The 18,530-nt window shown below is 37.1% G+C and overlaps 1 protein-coding gene across 1 annotated transcript; it reads right to left on the reverse strand.

Moving 5' to 3' along the window:
* Positions 1 to 1,330: 1,330 nt before the first annotated feature.
* On the reverse strand, positions 1,331 to 18,178 carry LOC306874301 (ATP-binding cassette sub-family F member 2-like). Its single transcript, XM_079424274.1, has 15 exons — positions 18,050 to 18,178; positions 16,957 to 17,112; positions 16,581 to 16,793; positions 10,681 to 10,863; positions 10,289 to 10,460; positions 9,858 to 9,953; positions 9,545 to 9,647; positions 8,963 to 9,058; positions 5,853 to 5,972; positions 3,323 to 3,412; positions 2,605 to 2,715; positions 2,430 to 2,492; positions 2,039 to 2,167; positions 1,726 to 1,929; positions 1,331 to 1,639 (listed from the first exon to the last, which is right to left on the reverse strand). Exons 2-15 carry the CDS (start codon positions 17,108 to 17,110, stop codon positions 1,523 to 1,525), a joined length of 1,851 nt encoding a protein of 616 aa, XP_079280400.1. The 5' UTR covers positions 17,111 to 17,112; positions 18,050 to 18,178; the 3' UTR covers positions 1,331 to 1,522.
* Positions 18,179 to 18,530: the final 352 nt, after the last annotated feature.

Raw genomic sequence — 18,530 nt, forward strand, 5'->3', positions numbered from 1 at the left:
GCCTTTGGAGACGGCTTATGATAGAGAAATGAACATTCAATTCACGGGCAACAGCTCTGGTGGACATTCCTGCAGTCAGCATGCCAATTGCACGCTCCCTCAAAACTTGCGACATCTGTGGCATTGTGCTGTGTGATAAAACTGCACATTTTAGAGTGGACTTTTATTGTGACCAGCCTAAGGCACACCTGTGCAATATTTGTTTTTGTTTTATAAGAACATATCTTTTAGATAAGCTCTTATAAAATAATGTACATGTATTGTCAAAGTGCTCTCAATTGTATCTAAGTGTAGGAATAAGTCACTTGGTGCTCATTCAGATTTCATCTCACTGAATTCCAAACATACAGTCTAAACGCTTTGGCAAAGCCAGTGTAGACATTGCAGTGGGTGTGGATGTGAGGTTGTACATGGAGGATAATGCAAATCACCCTCACCCACCCAATCACACACCCCATACTCCTTTTACACAGTATAAACTAAGAAATGAACCTTAAAGGGAAACAGACTGAGTGCTATAGAAAGATAAAGAGACACGAGAGGCAGATGTGCAACCACAAGACTGGAGGCAGTTGTACATCTGCATGTTTATTTGCCTAAACAGGGAGGATGTTCCTAGTAGAAGGGTCTTATCAGATTTAGCAAAGAAAATCGGTTGCACTGTATTTCACAACGTCCTTGTTATGGTGTAATTGTACTGAGTATTAATAATTAACGACACACTTATTATGGGGTTAGAGTTTTGTTTAGGATTACTGCATGTAATTAGGCATAATTTACTCTTATTACTTTAGTAAGTTCATGTAATGTGTAACAAGGACACTATAAAATAAAGAAAAATCTGAAAATCTTTAAAAAAACGTGTCCCCAAAGTGTAGCTGGGTTAGAAATACACACAGTGTGGGCCGGAACATTTCTCAACCACTGAAAGCTGCATGACTTGATATTGCTGTTCACTAGAACTGATAATTGTACCTCATTGTGAAACATGAACATGTTTCTATTTTTGCATACTTGCACATAGGGTACTGTGAGAAACTATTTAAAAATGACCACAACACAGTTTTGCCTAATGTGAGCTCATCTTGCACTAACAGTTAAATTAGGGGGTAACAAAGGTAAGTCCTCCAGCAGCACCCTTTGTTGTTCCAAGTGGATGTGTATTGACATGGATGCATTTTTGACCGATTACATTGTTTAGTTTAAAATGGTATTTTATGTGTCTACATTCATTATTTTGCTATGAATACTGTATTTTATGATTTGACGTGGGATATTCTGAAAATTGTTTTCTGCATACTTTGATGTTCTCTACTGTTCTACACCAACATAACTGAATCTATTTATTCCAATAAATCATAATTGCCTTTACAGGTTTAAATAAAACAGAAGTGCTGATGCAGGGAAATTTGAGAGGTACATTAAGAGATATAAGATCAGGGAACGCTTTAACTTGAGGAAGTTGTCAACACTCCTAGATCAATCCATGGTGTAAAAGTTTGTCTGTCCTGCTCATGGGTTTCTATATATCATGAGTCTGTTTGTCAATTTTTGATTTCAAGTGCTCCTTGTAAGCCAAAATGCCCCCGTTCCATTTGGTGATGGTCTGCTTTTCACACACCCAAATTTCCTGAGCCACCTAGAACGAGATGGAAAAGCTAGTCAAATGTGAAAACAAACAAGACTCTAAGTGAACTGATATATTTACTAGCTTTGAAGATATACCTGCTGAATAAGTCTGAAGTCGTGGCTAACTAGCATCATTCCTCCCTCAAACTCATTGATGGCTTCAGCCAGAGCATCAATTGTCTCAATGTCCAAGTGATTAGTTGGCTCATCTAGAAACAGCATGTGCGGATTCTGCCACGCAAGCCAGGCGAAACACACCCGACACTTCTGGCCATCTGACAAGTTCCTGATGGGACTGACCTGTTAAAGGGGAATATGACAGTTAAAACAGAAAACAACCTAAGCAAGTACAGTAGTACACTATATTGTCCGGCTTACACATTAAACACAACCACACACATACACATACCTGCTGCTTCCCTGTCAGGCCATAGCGTCCAATGATCTTCCTCATCTCCTCTTTCTCTTTAATTTCTGGGAAGCACTTCATCATGTACTCCAGAGGAGACAGGTCAAGCTCTAGCTGCTCAGTCAGGTGCTGCAGGACAAACACAACACAAAAGCAATTACAAACAATTGGCAATAACTTAAATGAACATGCTTATAATCAAATTATGAAGAAACATGTAAATAATGTGACCCCAAGTTTAATGCCTCAGAACCACAACAAACATACATCTCTCCGTGTATACACTACACACTACACACACACACATAACATGACTGTTGTGAAAATGGATAAAATAACACAAGTAGCAAGACAACTAATCATCAGGACTGTATTTCTATGAAGACGGTACCTGGTGGTACCTGCCAATCTTGACATGCGAGTGCTTTCTTATCATTCCGTCTGTGGGGAGAAGCTATGAGAGACAAAAACACAGGCCAATGGATATCAATGGCTTTAAAACTGAATCACTGTTCAGAACTTTAAAAGAACTATCCAATCATAATAGCCTATTTTTCATAACTGACCTCTCCCATCAGTAGCTTGAGAAGTGTGGACTTGCCTGCCCCATTGGGACCTACAAGTGCAACTCTTGTGTCCAGGTCAATGCCAAACTCCAATTTCTTATAAATAAAATGCTGTAATACAAAATAAAGAATTAAAATAAAGAAGAAAACAAATGATTTTATGAAATGTTTGCTTTTACCACTTTCTATTGTGCTTACAAGACCTAACCACTCTAAACACCTGTTCACACCAAGAACAATAACTATAAAGACAACTACACTGATGGAAAATAACATTCTTTATTATAAGCGCACTGCAGTTTTGTCGCCTGCCACTATAAATGCTTGATCTCTGTAAAGTTAAGTGGATTCTAATTGCCCGTCAATGTTTTTTTTTTTTTTTTTTTTAGCTGAAAAATTGTTCTGAAAATGATATAATTCCTATTATCATTATAGTATTGTTATATTACACTTGTGGCGTGGTCTTGACTTATCTTATGAAAATAAACTGATTATTAAAGCTTTATAGTTATCATTATAGTTATCACTCTTTGTGAAAACTGCCCTTGATGCGACTGTAAATCAGTGCATACCTAGTTTAGACATACACAATGTGACAGCATTTCACTGCATATGACAACACAAGAGAGCTGAAACAAAAATAAATGTCCCAAACCAGACAGTTGTGTGTAAATGTGATATCTGCAGTGATAGGCTGTTTGAAAGACTGTGGACTCACTGTGTCACTGGAGTATCTGAAGCTGACATTCTGCACCATAATGACAGGAGGGGGGATCTTCCCACAAGGAGGAAAATAAAATGACAAAGTCTAAAGGAGAAATGTGTGGTTAAAACTCTCTGATAACTTAATCCATGGTGGAAAATAATGATAATCTTTAACAGCAAAATCAGAGGCACCTAGAGCCCAAAGGATAGCCCACCCTAAAATGAAAATTCTGTCATTAATTACTCACCTTCATGTTGTTTCAAACCTGTTAGACCTTCGTTCATCTTCAGAACACAAATTAAGAATTTTTTGATGAAATTCGAGAGCTTTCCCTGGCAAAAAAGAGCACTAAAATACACTTTATTTTAGTGCACTTCCATAATGTACGTATTTTCACACACTAATTTTGAACTTAATATACAAAAAATTATTATTTAGTACTTCTTAAAATAATCTTAGTTGTACTCAATTGCTATTTTGTACGGAGACCCTAAGAGCTCATGGTGGTGGAAAGATTTCGGGGTGGGAGGAAAAAATATTTTTCAAATCTTTTGCGTTCTCTCGCAAAGATGTTTGTGTTCCCTCGCAAAGATGTTTGTGTTCCCTCGCAAAACTTTCCGTTCTCTCGCAAAGATGTTTGCGTTCCCTCGCAAAACTTTCCGTTCTCTCGCAAAGATGTTTGCGTTCCCTCGCAAAACTTTCCGTTCTCTCGCAAAGATGTTTGTGTTCCCTCGCAAAACTTTCCGTTCTCTCGCAAAGATGTTTGCGTTCCCTCGCAAAACTTTCCGTTCTCTCGCAAAGATGTTTGCGTTCCCTCGCAAAACTTTCCGTTCTCTCGCAAAGATGTTTGCGTTCCCTCGCAAAACTTTCCGTTCTCTCGCAAAGATGTTTGCGTTCCCTCGCAAAACTTTCCGTTCTCTCGCAAAGATGTTTGCGTTCCCTCGCAAAACTTTCCGTTCTCTCGCAAAGATGTTTGCGTTCCCTCGCAAAACTTTCCGTTCTCTCGCAAAGATGTTTGCTTTGCGAGAGAATGCAAAGTTTTGCGAGAGAACGCAAAAGATTTGAAAAATATTTTTTCCTCCCACCCCGAAATCTTTCCACCACCATGAGCTCTTAGGGTCTCCGTAATTTTGAGACACCATGAAGAACTAAAATTTGCTTTTAACATCACTGCATTCAAATGTTTTATTTAGTTACCACTTGCTGTAAACTTGAACCCATCTTTCATACACTTTTATATACTCATCATACACAGAAAATATACTTATGAATTATTTAAAATATAAAAATAATATATAATATATACAAAATGTGTTTATAATGTATTGCCCACATTTTTATACATTAAATAATTAATTTCAAATGTTTTGTAACTGTTAATATTCCCTTTATATGTAGTTAATGGTGTCTTTAAATAATACAGTCAAGTACACTATTAGTGCTATTAGTATAACTTTTTTCCACATTAAAAAACATAGCACTTTAAGTACTTTGCTAAAAGTATACTTGCTGTTAAATTGTGAATTTTAGTACACATTTAACGTTTGCCACAAAAAACTTTTACAACTTTATTTAGCACCAAAAAATAAGAATATACTACAAATGTACTTGCTTATAAGTTATATAAGTATTTTGTTTTTGTGCATTTAAGTATTCTTTATTTTTTACCAGGGTTCTGACCCTGCACAGACAGCAACGCAACTGAAACGGCCCAGAAAGTTAGTAAGGACATCGGTAAAATAGTCCATGTGACATCAGTGGTTCAACCGTACTGTTATGAAGCTACAAAAATACTTTTTGTGTGCAAAGAAAACAAAAATAATGACTTTATTCAACAATTTCTTGTCTTTTATGTCAGTCTCCAAAGGTATTACGGGTTTGGAACGACAAGAGGGTGAGTAATTAGTGACAGAATTTTCATTTTTGGGAGAATTTTCCCTTTAAGATGTTTATCATCACTACAGCAAATCAGCTGGACTCGCACTACAGGAGTTTTAAACCAATTTATCTCAGATTTTCTCCTCCCAAGAATCGTGGGAAAAAATCTTGTTGAGGACCTCGGTTGGTTTCGATGTTCAGCCCGGATTATCTGGTAACGTGATGCACCACGATTTTCATTTCTTGTAGTGTGTTCATGTTTAAGATTTGAGGGAAGAAAATATGCGAAGAGTCTCCTTATGCGTGTGCTGCAACCAGATTTCATAATTAGTTAGGATTTTAAAACTTCTGTAGTCTGAGCCCGGCTTTAGTAAAACCAGCAACTTCCTGTTGAAGAAATTACAGACAACCATTGTAAAATAAATATCTTAGATTAGCTCTACATTATTGGTGAAAAGAAACCAAACCACCAAACCTGTCTATCTGTTTTTCTGGTTTACATGGTTCTCACTATTCACCTCTTTTGTCTTGGTCATGGCATTGGTCAACTGAACAAAGTGAGTTAGCAAACCCCAACTAATGCTTCGTGATGATAACAGGTCTTGGGTAAGAGAAAATGACATGCAGTAACACAAAAATGTGAGTATTTGCCTGCGTGACAAACCTTGTCGTTCACCACACGAGCTGTTAGGCCAGAGGCCACCATTTTCTGCAGTGTTTTTTCTTTGCTCTGAGCCTGGCGAGCTAGCTTTGCAGAGCCGTGACCAAAACGGGCAATATAGTTCTACAGGAGATGAAGGGAATAATTATGACATTATTTTTGCAATGATATACATATGGAGAACAGCAGCAGTGCAGTACAAGAACTATAAAACAACAACAGGGTTCTTGCACCATTTTAAAAGTAAAATGTAATGCTTTTTAAGACCTTTTTAAGACCTCAACAAATATAATTTAAGACTCAAAAATGTCAATTTCTTTGGAATACTCAATTTATTGCCTCCTACAATGGAAATCAAAACTTAAAGTTTTCCATTTGTTATCAATTATGTGCAAGGTGTAAACTCTGCAAAAATACTCTTTCATGAGTATACCAGTTTTATGAAATCAGTTTTAATAAGATTACATTATCTCAAAAATCGCATTTTTTTTTAGCTTGTTGATATTTATACAGACTCAAAGCCTCATCTCCTGAGCCACTGCACAAAAGGAACAAAATATATCCAACACAATAAATAAATAATTTTAATAAAGTTCAAATAGTTTTCAGTTTACACATCTGTTAGGCTACGTTTACATTAGTGTGTGTTCATTTTAAAACACAAAGCTCAGACAGAATCATCATTTCTAGGTTGTTAAAGACTTCAAGAAATTTTAAATCTTCATCCACTTTCATAAGTGGGTGTTTTATTTTCTTTCACCACATGTTTTATTGTTATTAAATTCTGGTGTAGTATGTCTAATTATTTGAATGCATAATAACAACTTAGTTTATTTAAATTTATTCTTAAATAGCCTTATGAAATGTTTTATTTTTCCTCAGAAATTCTGTGTTCTGTATCTGGTTTTCAAATGAAGACATAAAACATTAATTGAATTTCTCTTTAAATAATTGAAAATCAAAGTTTGTTTATTTTGGCAAACAAAGGGGGGTTACTATTAAAATGAAAACATGGAATAACTGTTGTGTGATCATTACTAAAAAAAAAAAAAAAAAAAGTTTTAATTTTAATAGTAGCCTAGTATTAGCAGTGCTGTCTGCTGAACAATATTAATATATTTCTGCCGCAGTGTCTTCAGAGTTAAACCGAACTTTTATTTTGACGGGTTGTCTGGAATACCTTTACAGTTCTGTGTGTATATGATATGACGCTAGTTTTACTCGAATCAAACGGTAAAATGACAATGAAGTGACTCTCAGAGCAGGTCTGGAGATGTTGTTCATGTGTTTATGTCCTCATTTCGAGAGGCGGCAGACGCTGAAATGACCGCGAGCGTCACGCGCGCTTCAGTCTGTGTATAATAAACAAACAGCGCGATTTAAAGAGCGGACTGCTCCGTGCGCTTTCGAAACGCTCTCGCGGATGTCAAACACTGATCTATCAGTGCTGCGCCGCTTCTAGTCAAACACACCTAGTGCTGCAGGATTATTGGCTCACTGACAGTGATGAGATTAACCCCTTAGGTATCGAAATTTGGTACCGAACGACAAGACGTTTTTCGATACTCGGTAGCTAGTATCGAGGCAATTCGGCAATTCATATGCGACTCGACGGCTTTGAGCCCCATGGTCCCTAATGAAAAGGTCTTTTTGCATAATTTACACATTGCCTCGTTGTTTTCAGCCGGCGCCAACCACCTCCTAAATGCATCCTCTTCCATCCACTTGTCGTTAAATTTGCACTTCCCCATCTTCTTTGCATTTTGAACCTCACCTCGACAACCGCGTAATGGCGACACGCAGCCTGACGTCAGCGTCTGTAGCCGACGTACCGTAAACAGCTATTAAATCGCGGAGACTCATTTCACACCATACTAAAATTAATCAACTATTAGATGTTTTACGGTGGGCCACTGTGCTTTCCCATCGCCATTAAACGCACCGGCAAAAAAATTAATACCTACAGCAACTTTACAGTAAATTTAAGACAATTTAAGACCTTAATTACCCGGATTTTAATTTAAGACATTTTAAGACTTTTTAAGGACCCGCGGGAACCCTGAACAATACAATTTAAAAAGAGTAGGGGTGGTCCGATCAGGATTTTTGAGGCCGATCACAGAAAGCAGTATCTGCCGATACAATCACCGATACCGATCTTTTTAAAGCCTTCTTTTCATCATGTCTAATTATTTATAGAGATGATCCAATCAAGATTTTTAGACATTTATCCAGGGCCTGAATTCCATTTTTGAAAATGAATTCCCCTTATGGCGGTTTTCCACTGCATGGTATAGTTCACTTTTGGGGGGTTTTCCACTGGGTACAGTACCTGGTACATTTTTCAGTACCACCTCGGTTGAGGTTCCAAGCGAACCGAACTGTTACCAAAACATGACATGTAAACTCTGCTGATCACTGATTGTCCGGAGAAACTTGCGAGTTGTGAACTTGCGACACAAGATACAACAGACCCGAACATTTCATTGTCTATTGAGGAAGTACAGACAATCTTCTCGTTGATAGCCGAGGAGCGGATCCAGCGAGAGCTTGATGGAGCGATGCGGAATGAACAAGTTTTTCAGGAGTCACAGCAGTAGACTCCTGTTGCGGTGCAACTGTAACGACATGAGAATAATCCCACCCACTCTAAAGCGGTACTAAACTGCAGTGGAAACACAAACCGAGCCGTGCCGAGTCGTACCATGCAGTGGAAAAGCACCATTAGGTGACTCTTGTGAGAGGGAATTTTTTAATTTAAGGAGTGGAGGGGGGAATTTTTTAGACATTTTTCAAAAATATATAACTTATCACACCTAAATGTTTATTCAAGCTCTGAACATTTATTCGTGAGCTGTATGTGAGGGGGCCTTTTTCACCAGGTTCACACGCACTCCGTTTGCAGTGTGTATGCAGTCCATGTGTGGTACACGCAAGCGGTGAAGAATCAGCACATTAGCTTGAGATCAGTTTTTTGAGATCGGCCTTTATAGAGACCGCCGATCAAACATCCCAAAGCGATTATCGACTGATAGTGATCGGTAGCCGATCAATCTGATTTTTTAGTACCCCTAAAAAAAGAGCAATAGGGCCACAAGGCTCCACTGTTTCACCTTCATATGAGTTATCTGGTCCTGCTCCCAGTTGTACCGCTTCATCTGGTTTTCCTCTAGCTCCTCCCTGGTCTTCACATACTGATCGTAGTTACCCTAAAAAACAAATTTTCATTACATACAGCATACACTGTCACCACTCTCATACCTTTGTTACAATTAATATATGTGTTGAGTGTGCTAATAAACCAGACTCAGGATCAGCACCAGTTCATAATTAGCAACAGTAACAAAAGCATCATATTTCATGTCTTTTAAGGCTGGACCAGGAAGAGCACAAGAGGAGCCTCAGGATCAAGTCTCCTATTAAAGGCAATAGTACAGATTTTTTGAGGATAACAAAGCTTTTGTATACAACTTCTGTGAGTTGGATACACTTGCACATTTTCAAAAAAGCTATGACATTACACATCATACCTCTGTCATAATTTTTTTATCATCACCCTCATGTCGCTCCAAACCTATATGATTTATGGAACATAAAAGAAGATATTTCTATTTCCATTTTATCGACAAAAACCCCCAGAAACGTAAAGAGCATGCAGGTTTGGAAAAACGTGAACATTGTGCTAAAGCACTCACAGTGTAGTACTTGAGCTTCCTCTGGTGGAGATGAATGATGTTCGTGCAGACACCATTGAGAAAGTCTTGAGAATGTGAGATGAGTACAAGAATTCGCTTAAAACTGAAAAAAAAAAAAATAAAATAAAATGTTAACAATAAGAATCGTTCTCACAATTCCTTATTTTAAAAAATGTATTGTTTGTCAACGTAAACTACAATTCCTACGCATTTGTGTTCCATGAAACTCTTTGACATTTAGTTTTGTCAATTTCCATCTCATTTGATTACTGGTGTACTAGAAAATCTAATAAACACTGAAGACAGTGCTCACGACTTAAGTTCTTCTTCCAGCCACACACAGGCATCCAAATCCAGGTGGTTAGTAGGTTCATCTAACAACAGCATGAAGGGCTTTATGAACAGGGCTCTGAAAGAGGGAAATTAGAAAAATTTAAAATTAAGAAAATTTATTTTTGTGTTTGTATTAAATTGATAAATTATAACTTTTAGTCTCATTTGGATTTTGGTCCATTCATTATGTGAGGATAACCAATAAAATCCACAAAATGAGTGTTATTATAACATATATATAATAGGAACTATGAAAATGTTTGTTTTATTTTTGTTTTTTTAACATAATTAACAACAAACTGCATTATACAGGACTGGCCTTTTAAAAACATTTTTCAACACTATTTCTACAAGTAAATAATACATATTTTGTACTGACACAGAATAAACATTTAAACGTCATTTTCAAACCTGGCAAGGGACACACGCATCCTCCAGCCTCCACTGAAATCTTTCAGTTTTTTTTGCTGCATAGCAGGTGTGAAGCCAAGTCCAAAGAGGATTCGTGAGGCTCGAACTTCAGCTTTGTCTGCGTCCAACTCTTCCAAACGCTCATAAATCTCCATCAGCCTCTCACACTCTGCTGCAGTAAAGAGAAAAAAAGTGAGAAAATGGGACATGTTGTACTTGATTAAGTGCTGCGCTACTTGTTCAATCAAATTTACATTGGATTAATAGAATTAATAGCACATTAATAGCATTTTATAGTATGTGTAACCAATAATAAGAGAAGAATTACCAGGTTTGTCAATTTGCAGATTAGTATAGCAAAAACCTGATGCATGTGTGTGTATGTAACTCACAGTCCTCATGAGCCAATCGCTCAGCCTCCTTCTCTAGTTTTATCCTCTCTTCATCAACTTCCATTACACACTGCAGCGCTGTCTTCTCACTAGGGGCCATCTCTCGTGTCAGGTGGTAGATGTCTATGTGTTCTGGGATGGGAACTTCTCGATGCCCAATGGCAGATAGGAGCATGGACTTGCCTACAAAGATTGATCAAGAATATTCTCATTCATGGATGCCCCTAACCTCTCATTATACAATCCCATTTCCTTCACTTCAAGTTTTGAAAAATGCAATAAAAACAATAATCTGCGATTTATTAATTATCTTTAACCTTTATTTAATTGACAAAGACACTACAAAGAAAAAGATTGAATGTTTTCACTGGCCTAATTGTCTTATGTTTATATAATATAGACAAATGTTGATTAAATCGCCTGCAACAAAATCCCAAAAAATTGGAACAGAGTAAAATAAAAGTGAAAAGTAAAAAAAAAAAAGCACCACCAAAGACAAGCCAAGATGGGTTGTGGCTTATGATTTTGTGCTGAATTTAATGTGAGAATTGTCAAACTGTTCGGGGGTCACGGTTCGATACGATTTCGGTACAACAGGAAAAAAAATCTACTATGCTCAGTTTCTTTTCATTTATTTTGAACAGACAGTAGTATAAATTACAAGTTTTTCCACCTAGATGTGAAAATACTAAATATTATTACATTGTTATATATATAAAATCTGCAGTACATTTATACATACAAGGAATTAATTCTTGAAATATATTTGATTTAGTTTACAGATAAACAAGGGGAAAAAACAGTGTCACACGTAACGTAGCTGAGTTTCAGGTCATTTTTGTGCTGGTATAAGGAAACAGTTTAATGTTAAGTGATCCAGGGCTGGCAAAATCGCTAGCCTGACATCCCGGGGCTATTGTGTTTTCCAGTCAGGCTACCAAAATGTATCACTGCCCTGCCCGTGTCAGGGTTCTGTAGTGTGTGTCATGTGTTCCTGCCCCTTGTGTCCATATTTGGTTTGTTTCCTGTCCTTGTTTCATGTGACTTATTAGTTCAATCTGTTCAGGTGTGTTTGTCTCATTAGCGTGTGTATTTAAGTTCCTGCCTGTTGAGTTTCGTGCGTCTGGTCTACTCGTTACTCCCCGGTGTTCCTGTCTGTGGTTTGCCCTGCCTTGTCTTGATGTTATCAGTAAAGACTATTATTTAAAGTTATATCCTCGTCTGCGTGTTCCTGGTTCCTCCCTCGTGTGTGCACCGTGACAGCCCGATGGGCTACCTTAAATACAGGGCTCCCACGCAGTGTTCCCTCTAAGCTGAGCGCGCGCGCGACCACGCTCTTCTTCCACCGCGGCCGCGCAGAAGAAATAATGTGCCTCGCGCACACAAAAATGAGTTGGGAAGCCATTTGATTAAATGCCGCCAGTAAAAGGGAAAGAATAGCAATGCTCGGGCAAACCGCTATAGAGCTGATGTCACGACAGAGTTAGAGCCGGTGAATGAGGTTTACAGGTTTCATAGAAAGAGAACGATATGCACCAAAAGAGTCGCTGTACAAACTCAACACTTCAATGGTTGCAGTGTGCTCAACACGAGACAAACGTCCTCATGAATTAAAGAAGAGTGGCTTGATTAAGTGCTGGAAATAGCGGAGGATGAGCAAAGAACGGTAACAAAACTCTGAAACATGTTCAGTCACACAAGAGTATTGGACAATCTGTACTTCATAACCATGTTTAGACCGCTATAGAAGAATTCATGTTTACTTTTTTATATTTAACTTACAGATCTCAGCTTAAGTTTTGCTTCAGTTTCTATTCTATTCTATTCTATCAGTTTAAATAGTTTGTTTTGATAATATATTATGTTATAAACCTGATCAATAATTGACCTTGTTTTTGAGTCTTTGACTTTGAGTCTCTTGCTCATCAAGGCTGTATTCATTTCAAAAATACAGAAAAAACAGTGATAAAGTGAAATATTATTGCAATTTCTAATATTGGTTTCCTATTTTAATACCGATACTATAAATAGCATTTATTCCTGAGATCAAAGCTGAATTTTCAGCATCATTACTCCAGTCTTCAGTGTCCCATGATCCTTCAGAAATCAGTCTAATATGCTGATTTATTATCAGTGTTGAAACTGTTGTGCTGCTTCATATTTTTCTGGAACCTGTTACTTTTTTCTTTGATTCTTTGATTAATAAAAAGTTTAAAAGAACAGCATTTATTCAAAATAGAAATATTTTCTAACAATAGAAGTTTTTACTATCAATTTTATCCATTTTGATCCATTATCAACACATCCTTGCTTAATAAAGTTTAACTTTCTTTAAACTTTTTTTTTTTTTTTTTTTACTTTTTTAAGTATCTTTAAAAAAGAAAGAAAAAAATTCTGAACCCAAACTTTTGAAGAGTTTATATTGTAACAAAATCTCTATTTTGACTAAACACTGTTCTTTTTAACTTTTTATTTTTTTTTTATAAATCACAGGTCCCAAAAAAATACAGTATAAAAAATAAAATAAAATAAAAATGCAGTACAACTGTTTCCAACATTGATTAAAAGCATATTAGAATGACTTCTAAAGGATCATGTGACTCTGAAAATACTGATATACTAATATACTTTCTGAAAAAGTATATTAAAATAGAAAACATTTATTTTAAATTGCAATAATATTTCACAATATTGTTTTGTGAAATAATATTCAGTATTTTTTATCAAATAGATACAGCCTTGATGAGCAAAAGAAATTTCTTTAAAAAAACTTTATTGATCCAATCTTTTGAACTGCAGTGTATTGTTCAGTAAAAATGTTTTCTCAGGTAACATAAAATCTACATCGTTTAGTTACATCAAGGGTCAAATCAAATATAAATAGCACATTAAAGTTAAAAGTTACACACTTTTTTGTGTGCGTGCTGTACAGGTCTGGTATAAAGAATAATTTTGCTCAGGTGACCGAAATTAGAGGGAACATTGCTCCCACGGGTCCTTAAATTTGATACAACTAAACTGAAGAGTTTTTAAGGCCTTAGACAGTTTTAAATACGTTTAATGGTATAAGAAATAATTTTTCAAATTGCCTTAGATTTTTAAGAATTCTGCAGATACCTTGTAAATAGTAAAATAAAACTCTTTCCTTGATATTTGTGTATTGAAAATGTTTTTGATTGACATTTATGGTCTTTATTTTATTTGGGCTAGTTAAATTAATTTTCGGCTACAAAATCTGAAGAGTACCTGCCCAAAGGGCTACTAGGGATTTAGAAATTTTGCGATCCCTGTGATCGCGCCGGAGCACACACACACCCACAAAACACATCAGTTCCAGCATTACTAACTTGACAGTGCAGTTGGTACTTTATCAAAATATCGGGAAGTCGTGGCCTAATGGTTAGAGAGTCGGACTCGTAATCGAAAGGTTGCGAGTTCGAGCCCCCGGCCGGCAGGAATTGTAGGTGGGGGGAGGGAATGTCCAGCGCTCTCTCCACCCTCAATACCACGACTGAGGTGCCCTTGAGCAAGGCACCGAACCCCCAACTGCTCCCCGGGCGCTGCAGCATGGCTGCCCACTGCTCCGGGTGTGTGTTCACGGTGTGTGTGTGTGTGTGTGTGTGTGCATTATGGGTCACCATACTTGACAATACGTCACGACTTTTTTACTTTTTTTAAATAAAATACAGTGAACCAAACATCAGCGCGCCCACCTCTGTGTCACCGTTAGAACGCGACTGAAGTACAAAGCCTATCATTTACCTAATAAATAATAGTTTAGCATTCAGATACGTTACATCGTAAATATGGAAATATTATGGAATATTCGGATTTGTGCCGAATGAGAGAGGTCGGATACACGAGCACAAAGCTGCATTTCGTAAACAGTTGAGTGCGCAAGCCTTTAAAGTAGACTCCTTTGTCAGTCTATGTGAGAGACACGTTCAGAATCAGCACATGGTCACTGTCTGGGGGGCTTTGTTTTCAAGTGAGCAACTCATGGCATTCGCTGTTCTTCTGCTGGCGGTTACTCAACAACGTTGCATTGGTGCAGCGCCCCCTTCTGGATTGGGGTGAATTGCCTGTATTCATTGTACTCTAAAATGCAACTCTCAAGTAATAATAATAATAATAATTTGAAGGAATATAACACAACCAAAGTATTTTTCATTAATTTGTATTTTTTTATCAATTAATATTTAATTTATAATAATTTATTTATTTTAGATTCCTTGTTTTCATTCCATTCCATTTTAAAAGACTGATTAAATTATTAAAGTTCTATTAATTCATATAATTTGACACCATTTTTTATGATTTTTTTTTAATGAACCATAAAACACAGAATCCAGAAAAAAACATAAAATGGAAAACAAAATTTAGGGGAAAATAAAACAGATTTCATGGGCCCCTAAACTAGAAGGTAGCTCTGAGGAGTTTAAGAGCCAACCAATTATCTTTGCATTCATTCTCAAGGTCTAACAAACATGTGGAAAGGATTTCCTTCCCTTTTAATAGTAAATTAATATTGTGATAAATATCAATATTGTATCATATGGAAAAAAATATTTAAAATGTAATAAAAGTAATGTTTTTGGCCATATTGCCAAGCCCTATGAAGAGAAGAATAAGATGCACGCTGACCACGGCTGTTGAGCAGGTAAAGTCTTGTATTGGTCAAAAATTCCTCTTGCAAAGCGGCTGTATTTATCCTCATTTCAGAAACAATTAAAAAGTGTGATTAAAAGGAAAGGTGATGTAACACCTCTGTCCCAACATTTTTGGAGTGCGTTGAAGTCATGAAAATCAAAATTCGTTTATATTTACAAAATATTATTAAGTTGATGTTACATTTGAGATCTTTTCGCTAAACCTTTGTCAGTTAAATAAAGGTTAAACAAAATTAACAAATTACAGATACTATTTTTATTGCATTTTACAAAATAAATAAATAATTTGAAAATGGTTTTATTTGTTCACAAGATTATGTTACTTAATAGGTTATTGTAAATACCATAAATACCACAAATAATATGAACTTTTAGTGAATGACATCAAGTCTATGTAGGGGTGGGCGTTATGCCGGTATTAACGTGATATGTATTTTGCTATACCGTGGATACCGTTACATATTCATGGATTTCATTGGATGGACAGACAAAGATTTTTTCCCCCGTGGTCGTTACTGCATCATCAGAGAGAGAGAGATACACAAATCAGAACCGGATAGTTTTTGCTCCAAAAACACGATCGGCTAAATGTTACTAAGTCTGTAAACGGCCGTTAACACTAGACAGAGACGCAGAACACGGACCCAAGAGAGAAAATACTGTAGCAGGCAGCGCAAGATCACTGTTCACAATGCTTGAAATATAGGAAGAAAAATATAGATAATGAGGGGACTCTCTTCAGAAAACTTTAGATGACATTCTCTTTCTCTTACCTCCGTGTTCATAAGCTCAGCACAGAGCAGCTTTGTTTCCAGCGGTAACCAAAGGAACGCTAAATTGAGGCCTTAAGCGTCATCTGCTGTCAGAGTGAATTTGCATGTTCTATCAGTCCATTTGCTGTTTTTCCTTTGCACAGGTGTCTTTTGTAGCATAATTTCACACATCTAAAGTCAGTCAGACTATTCTATTTTTGCCTTAGATCTTGAAATCATGCCTTTTTTCTTCTAGTTATATAAGGTTAAAATTCATATTATGCCTGTAATTTAATTAAGGTCTACTAAAATGTGATTCCAATTTTTTTTCTCTCTCATATCGCGATATAATATCGATATCGTCTGGACAGTGGAAAATACCGTGATATGAATTTTAGCTCATATCACCCACCCCTAGGTCTATGTGCAAATCTTGATGAAGCAATGGATGTATCAGCCCCAATGTCACTTAACATACCTGTGCCATTGAGGCCAATGAGACCGTAGCGCCGGCCAGAGTTGAGCTCCAGGCTTGTGTCGCTCAGTAACTCTTGGCCATGAAAGGTGAGTGACAGACTGCTGATGTGAACATCAGTGCTGTTGGGGTGGGAGGCCAAGACGCCCGTCACCGCCCGCGCCTCCATCTTACGCATCTCAAACTCATCCAGCTCCTTAGTCAGAGCAGCAACATCTAAAGGGAAAAGTGAAAGATGTGACATAGAAAAGTAAATTATGTGTCATAGCTAAAGCTACAGGTATGTTTGCGTACAAATTTGTCTGACTCTGCGTTATGAGAGTGAACTTTCAAAATGTTTGCCCTCTTCAAACTTTAGGCATGATTTTAATAAACACACCTCCATTTGTCTCCCCTCTAGTTACTGCACCATTCACTTGGCCATCTTGAAGCTCTCCTTCTCCGTTCACGTCATCATGCTTTTTCACACGCTGTCGAGCTTTGGCAGCCTCTTTCTTCTTTGCAGCCTTCTTCTTAGCAAGATCCGACGGCATGGCTGTGGAGTACAGTAATCTGTGATGCCACATCTAACATGATAATATTTTCCTACTCTCATGAACAGATAAATTACTGTTCCACTATATACTGATAAATGTGTCATTAAGCTGACCTCACTTTATTGGACCTAAATCAACAGCAAAGATCCTTATAAGCAATGGTTTGTGAAATTACATAAGGACATTCTTCATAGATAACTGTTTATGAGATTCTTCCATTACTCCATTGCATAACCACTCAAATGCTGCTCGCTCTGTCGCTGCTGTTGTTTTTAGTTAATAAAAAGCACGACCTCGACCTTAGAGTGTCTTCTGAGAGGCTGATATGATCGTAAACCGTGGCAGTGTATGAAAATGAATCGTGTACATGTGAAGTGAGTGTCACTGGAGCTTAACTTTAACATGTCTCACCGCTTTCATCCAAGACAGGCTAAGCTAACTACTAAAAGAACAACGTGTACCAAAAACGCTTTTGTAGAAAGCGCGACGGCATCTATGCATTATATAATGACATAAAATAAACACCCACGCAGTTTTAATAACTCGTATATCTCTTATGGCAGAACACCGGCATAATGGCCTTGCTAGCTAACTATAGCGCTTTACTGACATCTCTATTTTGGAGTTTAAGAGTTTACAGTTTTGTATATGTATATATATATATATATATATATATATATATATATATATATATAAACCATTTACAGTCGTGTATGGCTTAATTTGTATCAGGGTTACACCTGGCACCGGTGACAGACTGAAGTGACAGCATGAGGCGATCAGGGCCCTGCGTGCAGCTCAGATACAAACTGTAAAAGCCGGATATTACCTCACTTGCAGTATATTTATGTCTCACGTACAATGTAAACGTAACGGTAGTCTCAAGGAAACACTGACAAGCTGAAACTGAGTAAAACAGCTGCAGAATAGACGTACCTTCCTGAGCGGATCTAACACACACCAGACAGCAGCAGCAGAGGCTCGCGCACACTCAGCGCGCACTGACTGGATTTAGTGAAGAGCAGATCACCGCCTGCTGGTCAGATGAGCCACGCTTCACATGCTGACCAATGCATAGTGTAACTGCGTAGTAATAAAAGCTGATTATAGTGTAGTGAATGACATCGGGAAAAGATAAAGATTTTAGTAGGAGTATGGCAGTGGTAGAAGGTACTAGTCTTAATTAATAAATATGCAACAACACAGCAAACTGTAGCTACTCGTGGACAATGCATTTTAAAACTGAGCAACATGTAGCAGCCTATTAAACACTGCAATAGTATAAAACTATAATAATAAATGGTTTCATGTGCATGCAGGGTTACAATAGGCCTAGGCTACTTGAATCGACCCCAAAATATGTTGTCAATCTTTAATCACCTACCAGCTTTTTTTTGTGAAACACAAACATGAGATT

This window comes from Barbus barbus (assembly GCF_936440315.1).
Source record: "Barbus barbus genome assembly, chromosome: 1".
NCBI classification, from domain to species: Eukaryota; Metazoa; Chordata; class Actinopteri; order Cypriniformes; family Cyprinidae; genus Barbus; species Barbus barbus.

What these genes read in the sequence shown, in the direction of transcription:
- LOC306874301 (XM_079424274.1), bottom strand. Translation starts at nt 17,110, where the DNA reads ATGCCGTCGGATCTTGCTAAGAAGAAGGCTGCAAAGAAGAAAGAGGCT. An exon ending in CTGGAAGAAGAACTTAAGTC is followed by an intron (nt 9,648 to 9,857) that starts GTGAGCACTGTC and finishes TTTTTTTTTCAG; the next exon opens with TTTTAAGCGAATTCTTGTAC. An exon ending in CTCGTGTGGTGAACGACAAG is followed by an intron (nt 3,413 to 5,852) that starts GTTTGTCACGCA and finishes TTTCTCCTTTAG; the next exon opens with ACTTTGTCATTTTATTTTCC.